The 16260-nt window shown below is 40.7% G+C and overlaps 2 protein-coding genes across 3 annotated transcripts in view; one reads left to right on the top strand and one right to left on the bottom strand.

Annotated features, from left to right (window-relative positions):
- Positions 1-628: 628 nt before the first annotated feature.
- cnga4 (cyclic nucleotide gated channel subunit alpha 4) lies at positions 629-3801 on the bottom strand. Its single transcript, XM_034213273.1, is given in 9 exon segments — positions 629-1449; positions 1987-2152; positions 2267-2353; positions 2355-2444; positions 2446-2514; positions 2598-3112; positions 3115-3180; positions 3568-3674; positions 3758-3801. Coding segments are annotated over 9 exon segments (1965 nt in total).
- Positions 3802-6557: 2756 nt separating this feature from the next.
- Positions 6558-16260, top strand: part of fam160a2 (family with sequence similarity 160 member A2) — a 37594-nt gene continuing 27891 nt past the window's right edge. Inside the window, exons 1-4 of one of the 2 annotated variants that reach the window (XM_034213333.1) lie at positions 6558-6918; positions 9694-10161; positions 12571-12975; positions 13327-13557. In XM_034213333.1, the coding sequence (XP_034069224.1) occupies positions 10033-10161; positions 12571-12975; positions 13327-13557 (765 nt within the window). In that variant the 5' untranslated portion in view covers positions 6558-6918; positions 9694-10032. The remainder of the gene's footprint in view (positions 6919-9693; positions 10162-12570; positions 12976-13326; positions 13558-16260) is intronic. The other variant, XM_034213332.1, reaches the window with a different exon arrangement.

Genomic DNA, 16260 nt, shown 5'->3' with positions numbered 1-16260 from the left:
CAAATACAAAACATTTAAATGATATAAACTATAAATAATATAAGATGAGAGAAATGTACACAAATTAAACGGAAGGCATGTTCAAAATAATGTTTTATTTTGAAATAATTCATTGTGGTTGATGAATTAAGTTATTTTAACTGTGTTTTACAGCACACAGGTGATTTAGATAGAACCAAATTATAAATGAATATACCGCCCAAAAAGACTTAGCTGCCACATAAAACATTGGAAGAAATGTACTTCCCCTTCATCTTTAAGTTGATCCCAAACAAAACATTGTTTGATTATTATTTGTACTCCCTTTACAAAATAAGCATCAACAGTAATGTATTTAAAGTCCAATACAGCAACACAAGTCCCTGTAACTGCCACTATACCTGAAAGGACTTCTTAAAACCTAGCAGTAGTTTTCAGGTGTATGTTTGTGAAGGCTACACTATCTGTCACGTAGCTTCAACTCTACTGTGGGGAATACATTGCTGCCATCTAGTGGTAACCATGTGTATTGCACAATGTGTGTCAATGAAGTGTTGAGTTTTTTTAATATAAAACAGACAAATATACAGACAATAATACACACTAAGGTTGTTTTTATAACATTCTGTTGTTTGGTTGATTTGCTTTTTCATTCTTTTTTTGTCTGGCCTTCATCTTTCTGCTTCATGTCCTTATTTTCTGAATCTCCCTCAGCCGTTTCTCCCCCCTCTTCAGAATCTACCTCGCCACTTTTCTCTTCTTTCTCCTCTTCAAGTTCAATCTCAGCTCCATCTCCTTTCCCAGGTCTGTCATCTCCTTTGTCTTTGTTTTTCTCGCTATCATCTTTTTCTTTCTTTTCCTGATCATCTGGGTCCTTCAGTCCAGACTTATCTACCTCCATCTTTTCCACATCTCCCTCTCTACTTTTAGTACTCTCTCCATCTCCGTCTTTGGTCAACTCATTACCATCTTCCCCCTGTTCTTGTTTTTTAACCTTTGCATCTAAACCCTCCTCTTCTTCTCCCTCAGCCTCTTCTCGCTCCCATCCAACCTCCTCTCCCACCCCTTCCCCTCTTAACTCTCTTTTTATTCTTTCTTCCTCATCTTCTAACGGCTGATTCCCCAATGCTGCAACTTCCAATTCAAGCTGCTCCACCCTGGCCTGCATCTTACGATTGCTCGACTCTAATTCCATCATAAGTCGAGCTAGTTTTGTCTGCAGGATTTCCAAGTTGCTTTCTAACGTGTTTATCTTTGTTTCAACGTTGTCCTCCTCCCCTTCCTTTTCCTCCCCAGTGTCCACCAACATGCCCATCTTTGTCAGGATCTGCCTGCCTTTCTCCTCCAGGTGACGTTTAGCTGCGGGGAACTCTGATAGCACATCGGTCAGGTCTTCTTTTGACAAGCTGAACAGGTCAGAGTAGCCAATGCTTCGGATGTTGGCAGTGCGACGATTGCCAGACTTGTTGCCTAAAAGGAAACAAAAGTTTTGTAAAAATTCAGCAATATTAAAAAAGATATATCATTACAAAGTCACTCGTCTTTCAGAGGCATTAGGGAACCTTCTTATTGCTGCCTCAATGAGAAGGTTAATAGTATTCATATTTAAGTATTCATATTTTACAATTCAGTGCTTTCCAGACAGACTGCAATTTCCTTTCATTATCTTCATTTACAGGATCTTCCTATGCACATTATCTGTGACTATGACGATCTAGAGATGGAACTTTCCTTTCATTTCTCTTCAACTACGGCCTACCAGCTTTTATAGTCTGGACCAATCTTTACAGCAGGTACTTAATTCCTGAGTGTTGGTGGAGTGTATAGAGCTAAAAGCATTATCAAGATCCAAATCACCACAGAAAGATGTCTCTTCCCTTTGTACTAAATGTAATCCTTTTGCACTGTTGACTCAATTAAAGTCTATATGTCCGAGTACAAGAAAATGCTTTGTATTGTGTCAAAAATGTGCATTGAGGAATGTCCGTGTAGTAGAACTGGACTAACCTTTGATGTTGAGAATACTAATTTCCCCAAAGAAATTCGAGTCAGTAAGCACAGCATACTCTGTGACCCCGTCATCTGCTACAACTGCAAGTTTCCCCTCTCTGATGATGTACATTTCATGGCCCACATCTCCTTTCCTGCAGACATACTCTCCTGGACTGAACACCTGGAAAACCAAAAGAGATAAACTTCTTTATTCCTAAACAATTATTTTGTAAAAGGATATGTATTAGATAATAAACTAGACAAAGCCGTTGAGCTGTTTAGTATTTCCCCTGACCTGAGGTGTTAGTTTAAGCACCAGCTCCTCCAGCAGGCTTTTCTCACAGCTCTGGAAGATGGTGACTTTGGAGAGCGTGGGAAGGTGAAACGCTAACAGCGATCTCTGTTCTCAGATGTAAGGGCAGCTGCTCCAGGATTTCCTTCTCTCGCATTATCTTCTTGTTGATGTGAAGATGTTTGGTACCAGTTGTCGATTCGCTGTCGAAGCTCCTTGCTAATGTGATGGCTACGCAGGTAAGCCTTCACCTGAAGCAGACAAAATAACCTTATTTTCCATACAACAAATGAAATAACCTCTAGCTTAGTGTCAGGTTAGGCTTTTGACTTACCAACTCATGGTTAGGAAAGAAGACATTATCACGGTCCCTTAGGCTTGTGATGACATTGCCAACATTTCCAACAATTGAAGCAAACACCAGCACAGCAATGAGCAGGTCTGCAATCATAAACAAGTATTCCTCTTCCCTTTTTGGCAGTGGGGTGTCTCCCACTGTGGTGAAAATCTGGGCAGAGAACCAGAAGCAGTAAAAGTACTGACGGCGCATGGAGGCAAACTCGGGCTTGGTGATGTTGGGGTAGACCCAACGATCACTTCCGAAGCCGATGTAGCTGGACAGTGCAAAGTAGAGACAGGCGTTCCAGTGGATCAACACAAATATGTAGATCATCAGCTTGGTAATACGGAAGGTGTTCGGGTAGGAGGTTCTTGTCTCCATGCGATCCAGCGCCTCATCAAGTCGTGGTATACGCACAAGACGGTTGATCCTCACCATTGGAGTTTCGAGGCCAAAGACAAAGTAGAGGAAGTCTGTGGGAAGCAAGGAAACCAGGTCCCTTAGGAATGTTTAGAGTGCAGGTAACGCTTCTTCAGGTGAGCAAGGTCCTTGATCAGGATGCCTTGATCCAAGTAACCTGGAAAAAGAAAAACAAGGTCTATCAAATGCCAGAAAACATTCATATAGTCGAATTACTGTAGGTTGTCACTTACAATGTTTAATGTTGTCTGGGTATAGACATATATTTGAGCAAATGGAGTGTGTTTGAAAAAAATCAAGAAGTCTTATAATACAAGACTACTTAGAATATTGTTGCCTAAGGTCTGGTAGTCTGTTGAACCAGATAGATTTGAATATATTACATAACTTATTGTACCTTATTTTCCAATTATGCCTATTATCTGCGGTCTGATTGTTCTAATTATTTTTACTCTATTAATACTTATTGTGTTCCTTTATATAACAGCTTTTATATGACATATGTGTAGACATTAATTAATTTCTCTACAATAAAAATGTGTACCTGTGTGGACAGTGATTATCATGTCAACCAAATACATGAGGTCTGCCACATAGTCCAGTGTCATCCAGACAGGCAGGTAGTTGAATGCGATTGTAGTGAAGCACGTCCTGAGAAAACATAACCAAACAGATGATGGATGTCCAAGGATAAAAGGTTATAAGCTTGGATACTTGATTACTCATATTTGTACCTCAAAATGATGATCACCCAGTTATAGATGATGGGAAATATCATGACCTGTAACCAGACATAATAAAACTTTTCTGCTGGATCAAACACCAATTCTGTCCACCTGAGAGGGAAATAATGATGAAGAGAAGACAGAAGGAAACAATGATGAAGAGAAGACAGAGGGAAAATATGATGAAGAGGAAACAGAGGGAAATGAGGGCAATCAGTAATGATGATGTGGGTGTGACATGAGGAGGTTTTTCCCAGAGACTGTGGGTTATGGTTCTCTATGAATAAATAGTCAAAAACATATATTTGCATAAATTGTAACACATATTGTAGTAAAACATCTGCATTAATGGCTTACAGCTGTTGTAGTTAACCTCTTCATGTAACTGCACTGAGAAAAAGCCCTGAGTATAGTGTAATGACAGTAAATATCATTCCATTTTATTTTAATATTACGTGATTTTCCCTTTTCGTCAAGTGACTCGGTATGTGTACATACAATAACGCATCATTAAAATAATTATATGATAATTATCAGAATATTCAATTTTGTCCATATTGCCTATCCTGCTTCATTGTAAGGTCCTCAATATCTGCTTGTAGTTTAATCTCAGATTTTTAAAAGAAATCAACCATTTAAGATGCAAAAACAAGAATATAAAGTTGGGGGAAATTCTGTTACTGTGGATTTAAATGCTCACTACTAAGGTATATTAGCTAGATTTATTTATTATTTAATGTCTTCTCTCCTCAGCAGTAATAAAGTCTGAATTAACGCCATGAGTATAGATACATGAAGGACTTACTTGACTTTCAACTTTTGATCCAGATTGGTGTTTGGTTTTGCTTCGTCCTTGACTCCATTTTCTCCATCTTCTCCATCTTCAGTCACTTTCTTACCCCCGTTTCCAACTGAGCAGTCTCTGCCACTGGTTACCTCTGATACTTGCACCACCTGTTTTATCCATTCTCCAAAGTAGACTAACACGTTTTTCTAACTTAACATGGCCTTTGCATTTGATCTTGTCCCGACCTGCATAAGAAATGTAAAATATCGGACAATAATTCATACAACCTTCTGCATCAGGTTGTACTCTGTGGTTCACCTAACAACAAACCAGGTGTACCTGAGCTCTGCCTGGTGATGCAGGTCTCCATGGAAGAAAATCACAACAGATGTCAAGTGTCCTCTGGGAATTCTTTCTTCACCTAGAAAAACCAGAGAGGTCTTCCTCTGCACATCGTACAGGCAGTGAGTGACAACAAACAATAACTGGAGGATAGAGAGCAAACTATATGTGCCACTGTCAATAAACATATACATGCAATGTGTGTTGCAAAAGACAACACATTATGTCTTCTTCATTTGGGTTGATCTGACCAAAGAAAATGTTTCCAATAACTATTAAAATAAAAAGGAAAAACAAAATATGTATAAATAATTTACATTTGTTACACAAGTTGAACATCAAGAGCGGAAACGTGAAATGAATAGCCTGATTGCAGAATTTCTTCATTCAATTATATGTAATACTATTCACCTGGGAGCCTAAGGATTCAGATGGTGTTTTGTAGCATTAGCATGAGGGTTAGCTCAGCGTGGGTTTGAAACTTGAGACTCCTACAATATCATATGTATTAGCCCCAGTTTGGGATGTAATTACCAGTGTTTTATCCCTGGTTGAGTCCAGTATTATCTGATGCCTTAGCCATGGTTTGGTCTGTTGTTTTAACATGGTCTTTTGACCTGTGTGCGGTTTTGAAATTAAGATGTGGGCATTACATAAAGCAGGCAGGATCTAATAAAAGACACAATTGAGTTGCCTTAGGGGAAAATAGCATACAGCTCTTTTTGAAAGGATAAGCCAGTTGAGACCAGAGTCACAGTAGGCCTACAGTATTTGACCTTTGCTACTCTTGTTTGGATCAGTCTCCCCCATATCTATGAAAGTTAAATAGTTTTTTTTTCAATTGGAGTAGGCTTTAAAGCGCATGTGTAGGATTTAGCAGCATCTAGCGATAGGCTGAAGACCAACTAAATACTCACCCCTTTCCTTCTCCAGCATGTTTTAAGGTAGTAGCAAAACCTTTAATAGCAACACAATTGTTGACGCTAATAAACATTTATAATCTGGCTCTTGAGGGCTCTGACTTTCAGAGCAAGTGAAAGTACGTTATAAATGTTGTTGTATCCACAGAATACAAGGATACCAAGCAAAAAACATTGTATGAAACAGTCACACAGAAATTAATAAATATATAAATGTAAGTGAAAATACATTTAGAAATACATTAAAGATATACCGTAAATATGTGTGTGTTCTGTTTTATTCTCAATTTACATTTTATTTATTTCCATATTATTTATTTTTTCTTATGTTTATGTATTCTTGTACTTATTTCCACATATATTTATTCAGGTTTTTTTCTCCAAAATTGTATTATTATTGTATTTTTGTATTCCTGTATTTATGCATTTTTATTTGTTTGCACTCATGTCATGTTCTGTCCTCCATACCTGTGCCAGTTGTGTTTATACAGGTACAAAGTCCCTCAAAATTACATCACACCAACACGTCTAGTTGGGTGTTCATTGATAAACCACATTGGTGGTCCAGAGGTCTGCACTGGTTTTTCATGCAGATGCTTGAGGTTCAACATCAAAGGGAGGGGAGGGACATATTGTGTCTTCTGCTATGCTGATGTTAAATCTGGAGAAATTGTCCCCACCACTTTTTCTAACAAAGTGACGCCCATGGGTCACAGTGTTTACTGCTTATTTGTGTCACTTTAGCACCTTCACACAGCAGAGGAGCAGCGTCGCTGTGGGTGTGAGTCAGAGAAGTCGTGTGGGAGGAGTTAAAGTAAGATGGCTGCGGGAAAAGGAAGAGTGTTTGAGAAATCATCAAATGGGATGTTTATCAGTCTCTAACAGGATGCACAGCAGCCCGAATGAAGGAGTGGTTAATGTGTCAGCTTCCCCAGCTCAATATTCTCTAGCTCACCAGTTGTCTCCAGGTCACTTGCGTGCTGCTCATCCCTTTACTGCTCTGACATTGTGGAATTCATTAGCAGCTAGTCGTTAGCAACCAGCGCTAACTCACTAGCAACCAGCTAGCAGGTATCCGTGGAAATCAGGAATAACTGTTGAGAGTCCTACAAATAACAAAGGTGAGTGACTATTTTACCACCTTTTTTAAAAAGACACTTCAGCTCGGTTAATTAAAGATAAACATGGTTGACATTCCTAACATAGCTAATTATCAGTACCAAGTAGCTGTCCCGCTACATCATCTCGCTATTGAAATGCATTGATTGTTGTTTTTCGGCGGACCCCAGCGTAAGCCGCTTGTGTTGGATAATGTGAGATCTGGCGCTTGGTGATGACTAAAAGATCCGATTTGAAGCACAAATGCTATTAAGATGACGTTAATTAAACAACCGGTTGAAATGCAAGGTCGTCCTTTTTGGTGTTTGAGAGCTAGGTGCGCTAACAGCCTGTCAGACTGAAGGGGACACATGACCCAAAACACCGCAGTGACTGATGGCTGACTTGTTATGATACAATATGGGATAGCCTGAATTACATCAGACGATAATGGTTTTTCCTGTAACTTTGCTTTGGAAGTCAATTCTGCTTTCAAAAATGGTGTGGTTTCTTGATCAAAGGCACATCGCTTAAGTTATACTCCTATCAAGTACTTTAACATCATGTGTTATGATAGATATAGTAATTTACTCAAGTTTAGTGTAAGATATTGAATGCCAAGGTGCTTTCTGAAATGTGTCTGCAGCACAGTCTTCATATCCGTTGTAACAGCTGCTATGAAAAGTCACTGCACCTACCAATGCAAACACAGATGTGATCAGTGTCTAAATGTTCTACATTAAATACAAAGAGGGACAGAAGTAGAAATGTGAGGAAGGTGAAATACTGAATGTTCATGAGAGCTCAGAGCTCTGAATGTGTTCACGCCAGAAAGCAGGTGTGGCTCTCAGTTTTAACAGTAGTCAGTCAGAGACACTTTGGAAATAAACGTGCTTCTCCTTTCAGTCCATCTGAATGTCTCAGAGTATTTCTTGGACTTTAGACATTTTGGTGTGAGATAAGTCAAGACGAGTTGTGTTCAATCACTAACCTTTGACAAACTCTGTTGTCTTTATGAAGGCAGCCTCCCCTTAGTGGAATCTGTAGTTGAACTTTGAACTCATTTTACAGGTGGTTTTATTATTATGCTGTGTGTGACGTGACAATAAAAGACACTTAGCATTTCCGCATGTGGTTTAGAAAGTGGTGCATGTTTAAGCTGAGGAAGACTGGCCTGCGTGCATGTAAGGTAAATTACATTCATGGTGTAACAAAAGATTGAATTGTCAGGAGGTAATTTTGCTGTAGATACATTTCAGTTTTGAGTCTTTCTGGGTTGAGTGTCTTGGTATGGTTTCATTTTATTCTAAGAAAAGTATTCGTCGGGTAACAAGACTAAAGAGAACTTTGACTCACCTGTTCAGAGCTTGTGAATCATTAAAGGAAGCTAAGACGTTACATTTCTCCTGCATTCTTCAGTGTGTAGATCATCAAACGGCGGCTTTATGAGAAATGTAAGAACAGAAAAGCACGGTGCGTTATTGATTTAGGTGGGCCATCCGACCTTTATCTGACCTAAGTCCATGTCATGACTTCAGTCAACATCATGTGGTGTTAAATAATAAAATAAATCAACATAAAGGTTTATTTATATATGCTTCTTAATAGCAGTCTGGCATTGAACTCGATAACCTGTTGAACCTTTCCGGACCAATTAGTGTGGTCCTATGGATTATTGACTAGCACTAATACTGAGAGGATGAAAGCCAAAAGGTTTATAGCAATAGCTATATTATTCCATGCTTAATGGACATTACCTTAGAACTACATTTTCTCCAGAGAATCAGGTTTCTCCTGCAGTTAGTACTTTGGTAACTGCAACCTGTTGTGGCATATGCAGAATATATGAAGTGTTTGCTTGAAGGTTGGACTCAGATGTTGGGTCCCAGCAAAAAAAGGCATCAAAACATCCAAACTACTCTTCATCTTTGCATAATCCGCTTCACCACTGTACATCTGTTTAGTCCTTTTCAAATAATCCCCCTAATATGCACTACTTCTGGCAGATACTTTTAGGAGCTCTTAAAATGTGATAGCCCACATTCGTGTTTTAAGCTATGCTGTGGAAAAAGCTGTGTATGTTTAACAATTCTAACAGTTGAATATTATTTGAGATATTTTTAACAGCATGTTTTCCACAATTGCTCGCCATCTGGTTATTGCAGATAGTCGAAAGTAACGCCATCACTGAAATGCAAAGGTGTCACTGGTTTTTGAGGTTTGATCTTAAACTGTCCGTGCCTGTTGCTTCACCATGACTGCTCTCTTTTCTCTTTACTACCATGCGATTATGCAACATTGATCAAATACTGAATATACTTTGGTTGTCGGATATAATCACTCATGTCAATTGTTTGAGTAAAACTTTAAGCAACGAAAAGCAAGCATCTCAATTTTATAAATAATTGTAATCATTAACTTGTCTCTAACTTTGATAATAGGCAAATGAGTCACATTTGCATGAACTACAGGTCAGACAATTACTTTATGAGCCCATTATGGACTGGATGTAGCTTTTTCTAGAGAGGGGCCGACTGGTTTCCCTGGTAACAACATACTGTAGAGGCTGACTAATGTGTTTGTTTTAGGAAAGCACACACACACAAAAACACAGCACTAATGATAGATTTCTGAATCAATGGCTGTTTTAATTGTGTACATTTTACACTTAGTTAGCTATCACTTTTATATGTCTGACTGTCTGAGACCATTGTGTGATATATTGCTAATTATTGAGTAGAGAAGGTTAAGTTTGTGAATATATGTTTACATGCTGTTGTGTTGTGTGTTTTTATTAGCTCAGCCCAGAGAAGGTCCTGACTGGCTATGGAGTGGTGTTGGCTTCAGACTGGATGACAGCGTCTACAGGGGGACAGGGACATTCTAAAGCAGCAGCGCTTCTCCTCGGCGTACTCTGACTGGCAGTGACAGCTCGTCTGCACTCCCTTTCCTCCTTCTCTCTTCAGATACCCTTCCTCCCCCCGTATCCCTCTCCTCCTTCCCACATCTTTTCCTTTCCTCAATTTTTTCTTTCTGCCTTCTCTTGCTACGAGAGTCCGACTTTAATTTTTTTAATTTTCTCTTTGCTGGAACTCCGTTTCATCTTAATAGTTCTTGTGACTCTTACTGAGTCTAGTATGAGCTGGCTGAGCAGGTTGAACCCGCGGGGTCCTGGGAGTCGGTCGGGCCGCAGCGCCGCCCCCTCCAGTCCATGCACTGCCGACCCGGAGACCTGCCTCATGGTGTTTGAGAACCACTGGAGACAGGTGAGCTGGAGACACACCCTCCTCTTAAATTCTGATGAAATTACATATTTTGTTGCGGTAAAAACATAGTGTTCTTTTTCATATAACCTTTGAGGTAATGACATCTCGGCTATACTATAAAAGGTTACTAAAGAATCCCCCTGTTGCAATATTATCCAAATCCATCAGCGGACAAGCTATCTGATCTTAATGTGTCATCTGGGGGCATTCACACATTTACTTCGAGCTGTACATTTGTGATCCGTTTACAAAAGACGCATGTTAATGCTGGGTATTAAAAGGGGCCAGTCATAACTTGCATCTTACCCCACAGGCAGGTTACACACACCTTAGATCCAGTGTGACTCAGATGCAAATATGTTCAGGTTTTGTTTTTGGTTGAGCAGCACACAGACAACAAATAAATGTTCAATTTTGGTTGCAAGTCAATGCCCGTTAGAATTTAAAGGCTCTTTTTTTATTTTAGTGAATGATTATCTGTTTAGACACCAAGTGTGTATGTTCACACATTCAGTTGGCTGTGCCAGTGCTAATGAGAGCGGTCAGTCAGTCAAACACAGTGTGACTGGCTTATGTCCAAACACCGACTGAGTGTTTTATGGGTTACACAGCCTTGCCACTGCCTGCATTTCCTCAGAGGCACTATCACATATCTGAAGTTTGTTTAAGGCTTATTATTATTCTTTAAATAAATCTACTAGATAAGAAGCAGACGGTATTCTGTCATATGTCGCAAATGAATTGCAACATCAGCACAAGATGTAATAGTAATCTCGACTCCTACATGTCGCTACATGATTCCTAGTACTGTCATGCAAGTTTTTGGGTTGAAGTAAAACAGGAACACCCTTTAAAAAAAAAATTATCAAGCCTTTATGCATTCATAGTTTGTAAAGAAAGGTTAGAGGCATTCATCTTATAGTACAGTTACACCTAAGTGGATTTTGAGATAAATGTGTATTTAAAAATACAAATTTGTGTTGTGCAACATTCACACATTAGTTCTGGCTTCTTGCTCATGACATATCAACACAAAGAAGCACATCTCTTATCTGCACCACTACTATCTTGCAAAGTCATCAATGCAATGTCACGCTAACTGGTAGACCACTTGATAAATGTTGCGAAACCGCTCATAGACATTACTTTTGTCCTTCCACTATTGACATTTTAGAGAGCACTACAGTATAGATCTCACACTCAGGCCCCGGCCACACGAGGACGAAAACGGCTAAACGCATAGGATTAACGCAAACGCAATCGCAAAAAAGCTTCCGTCCACACGCAATAGTCATCCGGATAGTGTCTGCCCCACGGACAGCTCCGTTTAGCTCCAACCGCTGGAGAAGCTGCAGTACATAGGCCGAGCCTGTACGTGGCGCTGTAACTTCCTCCACAAAAGCAGCGAAGAAGCATGGTTGTCATGGTTTGCCCTTCTGTTTATTCTCCGCGGTGGGGGGCCGAGGGAACCGGGCAGAGTTTTTCGCCAGTCAACGTGTATTAAAGTTTAAATCTTCTGACAAAATTATAAAAGTGCCGGTCAAAGGTCTTCTTTGTTATTTATTGAGCTTTAAAACAAATGAATAACGACTCTATATAATATAATAATAAAATACACGGAGCCTCTCTTTTTCCTCCCTCTCTTTGGACAGCGCCAGTGTCTGTCTCATGCAGCAGCTGATCCAGTAATGAAGTGACCCGGCCGACAGTAAAAATAACATATTTATAACTAGTTTTAGGTAGTTTGAGAGGTGTCTCCGTCCTGTCAGATTAGACTTCACTCGCGTTTATGTCCATATCGAGAGAAAGATAAATAATCTGAATTCAGTGTGCAGTTTACTTTGACGCGGGGGGTGAGCAGCAGAGGTGGGGAGAGGCGGGGCTATTGCCTCATCATTATCAGAAAATGATCGTATACGGCGTACACACGGAGCCGTTGGACCCCCCAGAGCGTTGCGTATGCCGTTCTATCCACCTTGGAACCCGTTATCGTTTCCGCAGTCGTTTAGTGCCGTATTCGGTCGTCCTCGTGTGGCCGAACGGTCTATATGACACTAAACAGTAACGCAAACGACCGTTTTCGTCCTTGTGTGGCCGTGGCATCAGAAACATGACACCTGAAAGAAATGGCAGACAGTAAACAAAGTGGTTTCAGACACAGCCACAGTGGGAGGGAAAAGCCACTGAAATTGAAGAAGCTAAATGGAAATCAGCCATCATGTCATATTTGAATCCTTTGCTTTTCCTACTATGAGATGTCCAGATGAATGAATTGAATCAGTGTAATGACCTTGCCTGCTGTCATTCTGAACTGGTTCCTGTTAGTGCTCACTGGTGTTACTTTTTAACTCTTGAAACAATGAGATCAGTGCTAAGAGTTAAACATGAAATCACTGTACCTTTACTCAGGTCTCGTGGGTGTTGGAGCAGCAGGAGCCTTCCTCCTCCAGCGATGACCTGACGGCAGTGAGGAATCACACTGACCAGATGTTGTGTCTGCTGGCAGAGGAGCGGCCCGCTGAGAGCCCAGAGGGCGTGGCCGACGTGGCACCCATGGGCCCCATCCTGGAGCTGGTGGTCACCGAGAATATTCTAGAGTCTCTGGTTCAGTGGCACCTCCGCCGCGGCCTGGACCCAGACAGCCAGGGGGCGCTGCTCAAGCTGTTTGAGATGCTCATCGGACAGTCCCAGCAGCCTCTGCTGCAGCACACGGCCGTCCACCACCCCCTGCTGAGGCTGCTGGGAGCTTGTGCTGACCCAGAACTAGGTTGTCCTTTAGCTCTGGAAAACAGCCTGGTGCTGCTGCTCAACCAGGTACATTCACCTTGAGGCTATATACTTATCTTCAATAGACTAGATACCCAAAACTTTACTTTCCGATTAACATTACAATGATTAATTCGTCCTGACAGTCAGAAAGGATAACAAGTTGAATAACTGAGTCAGACTTTAATTTGAGTCAATTCCAGTAAAGCACTTACAAGGGAGGTTTGTGCTGCAGAAAGTTCATCCTGCTAATTTAGCTGCAATATGTATGTTAAAGGAAGAAGGAAAGGAAATGTTACATTTTTAGACTTGGTGCACATATTAAAACCATATCCTGTTCTGTATTTTGGAATATACTCAAGTACTGTTCATAATTGTGACTCTGTGAATCCTCCCCAGATCTGTGTGTCCATGGCCCGGCAGCCTGTGGTTCTGGAGATGTTGTTCCGGGCGGCTCCAGCTCAGCAGGGCTCCACCAACCTGCTGATCTTTTCCCTCCTCGTTCCCTTCATCCACCGGGACGGAGCCATCGGACAGCAGGCCCGGGACGCGCTGCTGCTGGTCATGGCGGCCTCGGCCAGCCACGAGTCGGTGGCACGCTACATCTCTGAGAACTCTTACTTCTGCCCAGTGAGTAATGATGCTCTTAAATGTGCTCTATTTAAGACTTTAGCCATTAAAGGGCGGTTACATAAGGTGCTGAATTTGGTCTTGGGTCTCTGCAGCTTCTGTATAGAGAACCGCAGTGACGCGTCGTAAAACCCGGAAGTAAACTTCTTCCGGTTCCTTCGTGAAAAATGCAATGCAATTCTCCATAGGATTTGGAAAATAGCTCGAAATAAGGTCTGTGGTTGACACACATTTAAGAGAGGGATCACGTTTTGTTCAGCTGGATAATCTCCACATGTCTACCCTACTTTTATAATTTTTGAATCCTAAATCTAGTCGCCAAAGCTAAATGCTAACGTTATGCTATAAAACGAACTACAAGCCAGTACAGCAGCAGGGTCGCACGACTTCAACGTCACCGCCAACTTAAGATCGTTTCAACTGACTTGCACTGAAACTGCACTTTGAACACTTTAAATATATTAACATTTTAAACTGTATACCCCGTTTATCTAGGCCCTTTTTGTTTTGTTTTATGTATACATGTCACACTGTGGGAAACGATATTTCTGGATGTCACACTGTGGGAAACGATATTTCTGGATGTATAACACATGTAGAATTTTTTACAATAAAGCTGACTTTGACTTCCGCGTGATTGCATATTTTAACAAAGCTTTTCATTTTAGCCACACAGAATTTAACTAGTAGTTATGGCTGTGTCAATTACCAGTCTGATATCGTTTTACAAAGATGACAAGAAGAGTGTAGATAGAGGAGAGAACCACTACAAGTCAGGACACGTAAAACAGTGCAGCCTAGATGAAGGTGTACTTACCGGTGTTGTCAGGGCTAGCATGAGGGACAAGGTTTATAGAGTGTCGGTGAATAGTGATAGCAAGAGTACCGTTAACCTAGAGTTAATTTATTCACATTAATTTCCATCAACAAATCCATTTTATGTGTCACATGAAATCTTTATTAGGCAAGGCAAGGCAAGTTTATTTATATAGCACTTTTCAACACAAGGCAATTCAAAGTGCTTTACAAAAAATGAAAGACATTTAAGAAAATGGCATTTAAAATTAGTCATTAAAAAGAAAAGCTAATAAAATAAACATTAAAAGAAAAAATACATGGATAAAAGTTACAGTGCAGTCTAAGATATGAATAGTTCAATTAAAAGCAGCGACAAAAAAGAAAAGTCTTCAGCCTGGATTAAAAGTAGTCAGAGTTGCAGCGGACCTGCAGGTTTCTGGGAGTTTGTTCCAGATATTTGGAGCATAATAACTGAACGCTGCTTTACCATGTTTAGTTCTGACTCTGGGGACAGAAAGCTGACCAGTCCCTGAAGACCTGAGAGATCTGGATGGTTCATAATTTAGCAGGAGGTCAGAAATGTATTTTGGGCCTAAACCATTCAGTGCTTTATAAACCAGCAGCAGTATTTTGAAATCTATTCTTTGACACACAGGAAGCCAGTGTAAAGACTTCAGAACTGGAGTGATGTGATCCACTTTCTTAGTGTCAGTGAGGACTCGAGCAGCAGCGTTCTGAATCAGCTGCAGCTTCCTAATAGATTTTTTAGTGAGACCTGTGAAGACACCATTACAGTAGTCCAGTCTACTGAAGATAAAAGCATGGGAACGTTTTTCCAAATCCTGCTGTGACATTAGTCTTTTAATCTTAGATTATATTCTTTAGGTGATAGTAGGCTGATTTAGTAACTGTTTTAATGTGACTGTTGAAACTCAGGTCAGAGTCCATGACTACACCTAGATTTCTGGCTTTATTTGTTGTTTTGAACATTGCAGACTGAAGCTCAGCGCTAACTTTTATACGTTTTGCCTTGGCTCCAAAAACCATTACCTCAGTTTTGTCTTTGTTTAATTGGAGAAAGTTCTGACACATCCAGTCGTTGATTTGTTCAATGCACTTACTCAGTGTTTGAATTGGAGCATAGTCTCCTGGTGAAATGGTTACGTAAATGTGTGTGTCATCTGCATAGCTATGGTAACTTATTTTGTTGTTCTTCATTATCTGAGCCAGTGGTAGCATGTAGACGTTAAAGAGAAGAGGCCCCAAGATTACAAATATTACACACCAGAAAACACAGAAATATCCATGAAATAAACATACAGTAGGCTATAAACAATTAAAGGGATAATTGGGAAGGCATTACAAATAGGGATGCACGATATTGGTTTTTTGAAACCGATACCGATAACTTCCTGCTTCTCAAGACCTATACCGATAATACATTTTTTTTTACGGCACTAATTATTTTAACGCGATTAACGCATGTGTATTTTTTTTTCCTTGGCCGCCCCGTAGTTTCAGAGCGCATCGAGTTTAAAGTACCATCTACAAGCTGATGCTGACAGCCCCGCTCCTGCCGCCCGCTTGTGGCAGACCACACTTCCACGCTCACCGGCAGGCACCGACTGGCCATCTGGACTACCGGGAGGGTGTGTGTATGTGTGGCCCGAGCGAGCGAGAGACCTTACGTGCATTGTTGTTGTTAGCATCTGGTGCTAGCTAGCTGCGCTAACGGATATAAGGAGCTGTTTAAATGAAAACAGAGGAGCGACATTTCGCCACAACTGCGCCGAGCACTTGACTTTATGCAGGAAGCCAGACAGTGGGACATTGTACGAAAAGTCAGCACACTCAGCACGGATAGTGCGCAACATGATTGCAGCGTCCAGGCAGCTCCGGTTCGAG

This window comes from Gymnodraco acuticeps, unplaced genomic scaffold (assembly GCF_902827175.1).
Source record: "Gymnodraco acuticeps unplaced genomic scaffold, fGymAcu1.1, whole genome shotgun sequence".
NCBI classification, from domain to species: domain Eukaryota; kingdom Metazoa; phylum Chordata; class Actinopteri; order Perciformes; family Bathydraconidae; genus Gymnodraco; species Gymnodraco acuticeps.
Note: the sequence above shows the minus strand (reverse complement) of the source record. Positions and strands in the feature narration are given on the sequence as shown.